Genomic DNA, 11,444 nt, shown 5'->3' with positions numbered 1-11,444 from the left:
TGAGGTCACTCATCCTACAAGGAGCAGCAACTGGCATTTTATTATACACATGTAATGGTTTGGTTCCAACTTCATTGTATTCAGGTGGAAGGCCAACATACTCTTTTGCTTTCCACAATTTCTTCTCTTGCCTTTTCTGACGGAAAACCCGAAGCCCATAGGAACACAAGAATTTGCACAGATGTGATATGGAGAATCGGGTGGTCTATGTAAAGGACTTCCGATTTCTAAAGCAAAAAAAGGAAGTTTGTAGCCCTTAAGGCTAGAGATAAATCAGTTGATGAGAAGGATTTGAGTTTCTAGTAGTCAGGGAGCATGATTTCATAGATCTATGCTCTGGGCAAACTCTGCTCAATCTTTTCCATTGACCCTCTACACTAATTATCTTTGAATTCAAGATGATTTATCTGCTTCCTCTTGAATACTTCAGTCATCTCATGTGGAAATTTGGGGAAGTAAGAAATCACACCATGGTCCATGAGCAAGGAATGGAGTAGCTGCTGTGCAAAAACCAAACTATGCAAGCACACTTGAGAATCTCAGAACTTTGGACTGTGTTCTCAAATGCTTAAGGATGGGTAAATATCAGAAAGTAGGCTGTATAAAAAACCCCAAACCAAATATATATATATTTAAGAAATGCACAAAAATATTACATGTTCAAAATATTATCAATGATCTTTAGAAAAATCTCTTACAAACAAGAGGCACATTTTGTTTGGTTCATGCCCAGGTTGTCACTTATGGCCTTCTGGAGAATGTATGAAAATGTGTTCACCAGCACTGGTATTGTTTGTTTTCAATGTCTGACAGAAAGTAACATTTTCTCTTGGTTCTCTAAGCACTCTTTTAGTTTATCTTCAGTCAAAGTCAGGCGTTGCTCCAAGATTGAGACAGTCTGTTAGGAGGACAGGACAGGACAACAAATGCTTATTATTGATTGTAACATCTTGTTTGCAAAGTAATTGCTCTTAACACAGAGAGATGCTAAGTCTTTGAAGACTTTTTTTGCTCTTTGGATATTTAGTTGTGCTTTTGACATACAATATTCATACATCTAACACATTGTGTCCTCAAAATAAAAAATAAAATAAAAATAGTATTGGAGAAGAACTCTAAAGTCTGGTACTCCAATCCTAATTATTTTCTCTGGCAGAGTATCCCTGCATGGTAGCATGAATTGTGACACGTATTCACATGCAGGCTGGAGCACTTGCTGCTATGGGGAATAAATCCTCCAGGATCTACCTTCTTTTAAGATCACACTGGTAATGAAAGCGTTGAAAGTTCCCCTTTAAAAATGGATGTCCAAAGATCCGTGTATGATTATCTGCACATGTGCTAGGGGTTTTCCAAATCTCTCCCCCCTCTTCCCCCAAACAGCTGCAGGAAAGGCATGTGATGTGGAGAGTGCAGCTGGGGAGGGACAGGTGACACTTGAAAGTGCTTTCTGCTCATGCATGGGGGTCTTTAGATCTCAGCACATAAGTACTCTTAGCTGTGAAACGACTTCAAAAGTGTTTCGGGTGGACATCACAAATGTCTGAAATATGGGGTTGTATCAGAATCCAACATTTCAACAATATCTGCTTGAAATATTCTCCGCTGTAGTGTGGAGCAATGTAAATTGACAAAAATTCTCAGACGTTTTGAGCAAGGTTTGTGGATCTGAATACACTGTGTAAGACATTCTGTGTTTCACAGATACAGTTAGAAATGGGGTAATGCTCTGATATACCTTAATAACAATGATAACAACAAACAAGATAAAAAGATGGACTTTTTCTGGGTGCTCCAAGTACATAGGAAGCTGCCTTATACTGAGTCAGACCAGTGGTCTGTCTAGCTCAGTATTGCCTACACTGACTGGCAGCGGCTCTCCAGGATTTCAGTTGGAGTCTCTCCCAGCCCTACCTGGAAAACCCAGGGTTTGAACCTGGGACCTTCTGCGTGCAAGGCAGTTGCTCTACCACTGAGCTACAGCCCTTCCCCAGTGCTTCATGTGTAAAGCTGTTTACTTTAAATCAGCAGATCAATCAACTAAGGCTTTGTTAATCAGTAGCAAATTGGGAAGAGAAGTTTTTTTTAAAAGACTATTTTAGCTCAGATATGTTTATAATGCTGGCTGTTTTTATTAAATTCTAAGTTCTTACACTTCCTTTGATATTCCAAAAAGACATTTCTACTGACATATGACATGCTCTGTTTAATATTGACTGATTAAAAGCCCTACTTCACAGACATTATCTTGGCAATTATTACAACTTTGTAGATAGCATTATTATCCATTTATTACAGATGAAGGGTGAGAAAAAGTGAGAAGCTTGCCTCAGGTCAATGAGTTCATGAACGGATTGAATTTTGTGAAGGCCACCCTAAGAAAGTTTTTGAAGGATGGAATATAAATCCTTACAATAATAAAATGGATTTTGAATGTGGGTTTTTTAAAGTGTTAAGAACATAGGAAGAGCCCTGCTGGACAGACCAAAGGCCCAACTAGTCCAACATTCTGTTCCCACATTGGCCAGCCAGATCCTATGTGAAGCCCACAAATAGTACATGCAGACAATAGCCCTCTCCTGCTCATGTTCCCCAGCAAATGATATTCAGAAGCATACTGCCTCCAATACTGGATATAGCCATCATTACTAGTAGTTACTGTAGCCTCATTCTCCATGGATTTGTCTTAATCCCCTTTTAAAGCTGTCATTACGATATTCTGTGCGAGGGGAATTCCATAGGTGAACTATGTGTTGTGTGAAGTACTATTTCCTTCTGTCTGTTCGGAATCTCCCAACATTCAGCTTCATAGGATGACCCTGAGTTCTAATATTATGAGAGGGAGAAAAATTTACCCAGGCTGGTAGATAAACCCAGTGTTTGGGCACCCCCTTCCCACACAGATAGCTTCCTTGTACACCCACTCAACCTTCTGCTCCATTTGTTAGAAATTAATATACAAAGAAATGAAAACTGTTTAAATAAAGGGTCAGGATTATTTAAGCATTCACCCGGTAGCCATAGATGACAAAGAATAGCATGGAGGAGAGTCCATGGAATTCCATACAAGCCAATGAGTGAGTGAGTAGGCTGACAGAGGCAAGAAGCATTTTCTTCCACACCTAGCATATTAAACAATGTGCTGCTGAAAGAGGGTCAGGACTCTCTGGTCCTTTCTTGCTAGGCCCAGCAGGTTAGTCTCCCCCCCCCCAGGCAATGCAGTAGATATGGTGTTGAGAATTCACTCACAAGAGTCAGAACATCTAGTTGCTCCACAATGTGCTCCAAGGCATTAGTCAGAACTGGTGAAACGCTGACAGGCTCATCCATGGTGTGCACAATATATTTACTTTCATCTTCCATTTTTTTTCTTGACGTTCTTGGCGAGGATAAAACAGAATGCTGCTGCAAGTCTTTATTGTTCATACCATCTTGCTGCATGTTCATTCCTTCTTGGTATTTGGAAGGATGGACTAAAGGTGGGCTTGACTTTGTCTTCATTTAAATAAAAAAAACAAAGATTGTGTTTATGGTAAGCTTAAAAATCTTGAACTTTGTTAGCTGTGAATATCTATTTTTCCCTTTTGAGAAGCTATACCTGTTCTCACAAACAACAGAGAAGGTTTATTCTGATCCTCCACCTTTTTTCACACACATTTCCCCAAAAGATCTTACTCCTTTAATAATTTATATAAATTTTTCTTTCATTTTTCACTTTGCAGTCTCCCAGTAGTATCCAATAGTATTTTACTTGTAGCCTTTTGCTGTCACAAACAGGTTTAAGAAATGAATCTCCCAGGTGGCCACTAATATGAAGACTTGGCATGTGACTGAATTAGCACATTGGGATACAAACAACTAGTTTTGCATGCCCTTGAACATTAGTCCCCAAGACCATAAAGCAAGCTACTTACGAATCTGAGGGGCCCACTAGGCATGTCCAAGCTGTTGGGTGCATGTAAAGTTGCTCTTCAAGTCCCAGCCATAGCTAGTGTTACAGCCCCTAGGCAGATTTCTGTTACATGGAAGCAGTTTGGGCAGATTCAGCTTGATTATGGCAACTTTTGAACTGGTCTGACTCAACACAACCAATTAGGTTGAGGTTTATTGCCACTTTCAATGCAAATAAAAAAAATAGGAATACTATTAAACAAGCAGGCAGGAGGGGGTAGGGATAGGTATTCAGGACAGAGGTTGAAACATGCAGGAAAATGAAGCAAGTCTTCAAATTCCATTGGCCAGGAATGATACAGCAGCCCTGCAAGAATGGTATTATAACTAGTGCCTCTGCAGCTTGACAGATAAAACAAGCAAGCCTAGTCAAAGTGACCAGATGTTGCTCTTTTTATGTAGTCTATAAATTCTAGGAAGTTCATCCATGCAGATCTGCCAGACATGTAATGACATCAAAAACTTTCAGAATTCAATAATAAAAGCACCTCTTTAATCTATTTAACTCTAAAGTTTACCACTCGTATGAATTTTGCCTCCAAATAAACTAACATTACTGTGTTCTGGAGAAAGTTCATGCTGTGTTATCCAACTCAAAAACCCTCTGCTTTAATCTTTGGCCAGGCTTAACACACACAGCTTCTTGTGGAATACTAGGAATGATCTCATGACAAACAAGGATTTGAAGCTAGGTTTTCTAATGAATCATGACGCTGATGAGGCATGCACTTTAAAAATATGACAGTTGGTTCCTAGTTTTTCTTCTTATGTTGAACTTTTTTGTATCACTCTGTTGCATGGAAAGCAGAAAAAACAAAATGCAACCTCTTATTTAATAATAAACTGCACATGTAATAGGAGTTAATTAAGAGCTAGATTTTTGCAGAAACAAATATTTAAGTAGAACATATTGGATAACAAATATTAATACATTTGATTGTATTGTTTGTGCGGAAACTTTAGAGTTGACTGAAAAAGAGGGATCAACAGGTTTTGTAGTTTACTCAATAGTCAAATCTTTTATTAAATCATATAACTGGATGACAAGAATTATACAGTAGGGCCCCGCTTCTCGGCATTCCGCTAATACAGCGCTAGCAGGGCGATCAGCTGGAGCGTGCTGCAGCTGATTTTCTCCTATTCTGGTGCGATCAGACTCCCCTGCTCAAGCTGATCGCGCCGGAGGAGGGGAAATCAGCTGTAGCACGCTACAGCTGATGGTCTCCTCCTTGGGGGCGGTCAGACTCCCACACTCCAGCTGATCGTGCCGGAGGAGGGGAAGATCAGCTGTAGCGTGCTACAGCTGATCTCCTCTTATGGCGTGATCAGACTCCAGATGAGCTGATTGCGCCCGAGGAAGGGAAGATCTGATCTTCTCCTCCTCTGACGCGATCAGCGGGTTAGGTTCCAGACCCCCCACGCTACAGCTGATCCGCTTTCCATCGGTTTTTGCTTTCCGGCGGGGGTCTGGAACCTAACCTGCCGTATGAGTGGGGCCCTAATGTATTTAATTTATTTAAGCAATATAAAGATAAATGGTCAATTTGTAGCCATTTGTTATTACTTCTATTTATATTACTTATTTACATTGTTGAAGAGTCAAAAGCAAACATATTATTGTTTATCATAGTGCCGGATATGTACCTGGGACTTCACAAAGAATGAAAGGACAGGTTCACCTCCAAGGGGCACGTATACCCTGAACTTATCAGCTTAAACTCTCCAAAGGTGGTTGTGGAAGATAGCAATTGCTGTCTACATTTTATTTATTTCATCACAGAAAAATTATCAAAATTATGGGAATCTGCACAGCAGCAACACTTTGTGAGCTCCACCCTACACAGCTTAGGTTGCACAGATGCTCAGTTGGCATTTGACTTTTGAGCAATGTTATTATGGGGATGGGACACTTATGTTTCTATGTTGTACTTCAGGGTTTTCAAACAGAGTTCCTATTCACTTGATTGTTACAGAGTTCAGAAACACACCTTAATATAAAGAATATATAAAAAATTAATAAAATAAAACTGATAACTGCAACTTAGGAAATGATGAAAAAACTGATTTCAAGATTAAGCATCTTAACATGCTCAGTTTCTTGTACAACAACCTGATCCTACAGTTTAGCAAAAGACTGGGCCTAAGGATCTCTCTGCTAGCACTGAACGTCCCAAATGGAGGTTGGCTATTATCAAAGGTGCTATGGACTTCAAAGAAGCACTAATACAGGGCAAAAAGGGACAAATGAGCTAAGCGGAAGGCACGTCAAACAAATCCTCATCGTGACCATCTTCCATCTGCAAACCTATGTCCTCACTGTGGGAGCCTGTGTGGATCCAGAACTGGCCTCCACAGTTACTTACGGACCCACTGTTAAAGACCTTATCTTGGAAGACAATCTTACTTGGCCACAAGTGATCGCCAATAATAATAATGAATGAATGACATCGATTGTGGAGTGCAGGGCAACAGAGGAATCAAGAGTCCTTGACATCACAACAGATATACACAGGAACATTTGTACTGGTTTGGAAAGAGGAGAGAACAGGACCAGCTTTTACATCTTGCATTGCTTTCTATACACCTTAATAATCCACAGGAGCTGCAAGGCTGGCACAAAGGCACCCTGGCTATATCTATAAAACAGGGAAGAGATACATAATCCAGGGAAGCTTTCCAGGGAGACAGATGTGCTTCAGATACAGTGGAAGTCACTTCATATGGTCTTGCGGCTTAAACCCTAGGAATGGGCTGTAAATCTGTGGCAATGCAAGGACCCCCATACCATAAGCAGCTAGACGAAGAGGATCACTAGTTCCCTTAATAAAACTGATATTTTCATAGCTCACTTTGTTATTCTTCCTAATCTAACCTAAAACTGTTCAAGCTCTTAAGAGGGCACTAGGTCATTTCAGAACAAGAAAAAATAATAAAAAATCCTACTGCCTAGATTTTATTTTAACATATGCAATGGAAATAAACCCAGCTCCCCAGTTGCTGCCTTTGCAGCTGTGCTTGGGCAAGCCAGTTTTATTTATTTATTTATTTGCTATGGATGACGGTTGTGTTAAATTTAGCACAACTTCAATGGCATTACATAGCAGCTGCTTCTCAGCCGTACTAGGAACAGTAAGTGGGTCTATGGTCTTTTAAAGAGATTAAGGTTCTAAGTACAAAATACAGAAAGCCCCATAAGTATTGTGCTTGGAATTCTAAATGGACTTTAAGAGAACTTCCTGTATGTTCATTAAGCTATAGTTATTGTTGCTTTGCATTTTTAACACAGAAAAAAAAAGATCCCACCTAATACAGATGTGCACAAGGGATGCTGATGTGTAAGCAGAAAAAGATTCATCCTACTACAGATATATACAGGGAATGCTGATACTCATAATGAGTTCTGTGACCTTGATTAACCTGTCCCATCCTCTTCAATGTCAGGATATGCTCCAGATATGAGACAGTAGGGCATTTCTTACTTCAGTGAAGAAATATGCTTTTGTTAGAGCAACATGGTGGAACTATTAATTGCAGCTGAACTATATCATTACTCTTAAGTAAATTACATTTCTGTGTAAACACGGATTTAAAAACCTGCTGTTTTTTTTATTAGGCCAGTATTTTCCATGACCTTTTCATATGCTATATTTAATTTACATTTAAGCATGCCAGCCGAATATGGTTCAATTTTCAACTATCAGCAAAACAAGTCTGGTTTAAAAAAAAGTACACCACCAGAGATTAAAATCATCAGGCTCTGGGCTCCCAAAGGTGAGAAATTCCCTGACAGGAAGTCAATTCTAAATATAAATGCTTCAGGAAGGAGAATATACAAGTGCTTTCATAAACTACAAATATTCTTATGGAGACCACAGGTGCCAAAAATAACAATATAAGCTCTACAGAGAGAGGTAAAGAAATGTCATAAAGGCTGGTTTTCAGTGTCTCTGTAAACAGCTGTTGCAGGAAGCTCTTAAAATGAGAAGGGCAAATAACTTGAAACAGCTGAAACATTCCCACTATTTGCAATCAAAATAAAACTGAGCCACCTTTAAGTTGCAGCAAGTTTCTTCAGACCATAAGTGCACACATCACAGGGAATACTTCATTGCTAGACCTTATAGTAAAGCCTCTTGACAACGATGCAGTTATCCATCTCTTTGTTGGTGTTGAGTTCTAGCAAATTCTCCAAAAACAGCTTTCTAACCTTCCCAGCCCACTAACTTCCTGGCTTCCCTACCTTGTATTTGAAGCACAGGAGGAGGAAGCAGCTGATTTTCCTAACCCCCACCCACCTTTCGCCTCCAGACTATCCTTCACACACATGAATATACCATCTTTGTAGCTTAGATTTTCAACCTGAAATGGTGCAGAACTGATATATACAACCTACTCCAAGCGAAAGAATTCACTGGTGCTGCTTGAAAATTTCTTTTCCTTGCAGAAGGGATTAATTGTGGTCTTCTTTTGCTTGATTTCCAAAATACGCTGAATACTAAGGAGCTATCCCACACTCTCTTAACAGCAAACTATATTCTTCATAGCAGTGTTTTCAAGGCAATGGCTGGGATTCCAAGAGCAAATGACACAACTGTTTCCACACAGTCCAAGGGAGATTTTGGTCTTGTTTCCTCTAAACAGCAGCTTCCTATCCATTGCCTATCCTGACCAAGACTTCATCTATTTGACAGAAGCAGCCATCTTATGAGTAGACTGATGTTCCCAGGGATAGAGCAGCACAGAAATGTGCCAAGCTGTCTGGGATCAGGAAGATAACGAAGATGCTTCCCATAACAGATACTGATCACAAGCCTATCCAAACTTTAAACATGTGAAAACTTCATTGGGAGTAAGATTAGTTCACTACTGCTGCTTCTGGGGCAGAACAAATGGCTCAAAGGGCAGTGATCTCCCCTCCTCCAGTGAAACGGATAAATATAAATAGTTAAGCTAGAAGAGCTTTGTATTCAACTCAATATTTGAAGATGCAGTGAGAGTCAAAAATACCTTCAGAAGGGCTCATGACGGGCTTTGCCCAGTGAGAAAGACTCCTGGAAGACTCAACCAGCTGTATTGGTATTAAACTTTGTAAACTCTCTCAGATATCAGCTTTATAACCGTACAAACTGTGCCTGCAGTTGGGTAATTTTACTATTTTCCTTCATCTCATCCACTAACAACTTGTCAAAACACTTTTGAAATGGAGGAGACTTTCAAAGGTAGATTGTGATACGGCAGGGGCCATCTTCTGTTCAAAGGTGGTGGCAGGGGAGTAAATCAAGAACACTGACTAAACCCAAGCGGTTGGGCATGCCTAAAGTAGGAATGGAGGAGAATATTGTTCAGTCTGCATTTTGAAGACATTGATTAAATATTCATTTCCTGGACTAATACATGGATCAGTACACAATTATCCTTTGGACTTTGCAGTTGCAGAGATACAACAGATACCTGCCAAGGAAGTGTTAGATCAGTTTTCACTCAGGCACTCCCAGGCACTGATGTTTAGTATTGAATTTAGTGAACTCTCAATATTGTGCTTTATGTTTTATTGTGCTGGAAAACTGCCTTGCCAGGGTCTCTCCAAAGACAGAAAGATTGGCCTGCATCAATCAGTACACTAAACTTTGGTTTTAAGTAAACTTTAGGCATAGTTTACATATGGTTTAGTAACAGAGCAATGTCAAAATGCTATTAAAAGATGCCAATTTAACTTTCTTTGCACAACTGCTGTAATTAAAAGTACAACAAAAGCAATAAAATGACAAACTACAGAGTGCTATATCAAGAACAATATGCTACTTAGTTGGAGGAGGGGGGCATCAACCCTGCAGCTGCTACTGCATAATCAGCCTTTCCCAACTAGTGGGCCACCAGGTGTTGTTGGACCACAACTCCCATCAGCCTCAGCCAGCATTGCCAATGGTCAGGAAAGATGGGAATTGTGGTCCAACAACATCTGGTGGCCCACTAGTTGGGAAAGGCTGGCATATGTCATTCGACCAAAAAAAAAGAAAGAAATTCCTGTAATAGTGAATTCAGTGATTACCTGACAGAAATAAGAGGCTGGTGCATGCTCTGATTTGCAGAAGTACATTTTTTTAAAATAAAAAAGGAGGCACTCCCCTCCCCCAAGCTAGCCCAATAAGGACTAAGTAAGCTCAGTGATCCCCAGAAGCCAAGAAATGTTGAGTGCCAATTGAAGGAAAAAAATGGAAAGAGTGGAGGGAAAAAGAGCATTAAATTGTTTGCTTGATCTCTATCAACAGTTTACAGTAACCTGAAGAAAAGCGCCCTGAACAGTACACTCCCATATTTTGTTGTAAGTCCAGCCTGAAATAACAATATTTTGCATTTATATACATTTTGAATGTTCAAGTTATTTCACATCTATCATATTGGTAAATCTTAAAATAACTCTGTATGGTATGTTAGTATTATTACTCCCTTATTGCAAAGGGATAGGGGCAAGATGGATATAGGCAAGCCAGTAAGGTAGAGTCTGCATTTTAAAAATGCAGTGACTCATTATTTTGGAAAGGGCCATAGCTTAGTGGTAGAGTACATACTTTGCACACAGAAGAGCCCAGGCTTAATACCTCACATTGCCAGGTAGGACTGGCTCCTGCCTGAACCCTAGAGACCTGCTGCCAATCAGTGTAGAAGAGATGATACTAAGCAAGATGGGCCAATGATCTAATTCACTATAAGGCAGCTTCACATGTTCCTTTGGAAGTACACTCATATTGTTGTCATATGTGGGACTGAGCGCAGGAGGAATAAGCTGCTAGTTTAAAGGAAACAGGCTGTGCACAGCACTGACCATCACAGGGCCTGTGACATCACAGCTAAAATGCCAACCTTTCCCTTGTTCCAAGTTTAAAAAACAAAACTAACAGAAAATGTGTCTGTTTAAAGGCATAAATGGGCAAATAGTAGCCAATTTGTCAGAGGCATGGGGAAGGACAAAACTGTTGAGGAAATCAGCATCTGTCGCAGAGGCAAGTATGCATGCCATTTGGACAGTGAAGGAATAGGGAAGCTGGACTCACCCTTCAGGGGCAAAATAACTTGCTAGCTTCTGCTTATATAGGTCTGTATGCCCCTGGGGACTTTGAGGCAGAGGCAAGATTTGAATCAAGCACCTCCTGATCCACAGGCTTACCTCGGTTTCTAACCCATTATGCAATAAAAAGTACAGTTTGTCTGAACTCTAGTATTCAATATTAATTATGGCCCTAGTTTAGGATCATGAACTTTATGAGCCTTAACTTTATCATGACCCCAAATACTATAACTCCCATCCGTATCCATCACGTAACACTAAGAACCTTTTGGCATAATTGCCTTTTGTTCAAATAATTACATTTCTCTCATTTACTGTATGCAAGACTGCATGTCTTCCCTTGAGGCTGCATTTATAGCATAATGAACACAATCCAGCAGAACAGTTCAAAACCTCGTATTAATCTCAATGATTCAAGCACATGATT

General features: G+C 40.0%; 1 protein-coding gene across 5 annotated transcripts in view; it reads right to left on the bottom strand.

Moving 5' to 3' along the window:
- Positions 1-602: 602 nt before the first annotated feature.
- Positions 603-11,444, bottom strand: part of POC1B (POC1 centriolar protein B) — a 48,315-nt gene continuing 37,473 nt past the window's right edge. For all 5 annotated transcript variants that reach the window (XM_061639596.1, XM_061639597.1, XM_061639592.1 and 2 more), the window contains 2 exons: positions 3,250-3,495; positions 603-898 (listed from right to left, as the gene is read on the bottom strand). In XM_061639596.1, the coding sequence (XP_061495580.1) occupies positions 800-898; positions 3,250-3,495 (345 nt within the window). In that variant the 3' untranslated portion in view covers positions 603-799. The remainder of the gene's footprint in view (positions 899-3,249; positions 3,496-11,444) is intronic.

This window comes from Rhineura floridana, chromosome 8, assembly GCF_030035675.1.
Source record: "Rhineura floridana isolate rRhiFlo1 chromosome 8, rRhiFlo1.hap2, whole genome shotgun sequence".
NCBI classification, from domain to species: domain Eukaryota; kingdom Metazoa; phylum Chordata; class Lepidosauria; order Squamata; family Rhineuridae; genus Rhineura; species Rhineura floridana.
This window is presented reverse-complemented; position numbering and strand designations above follow the sequence as displayed.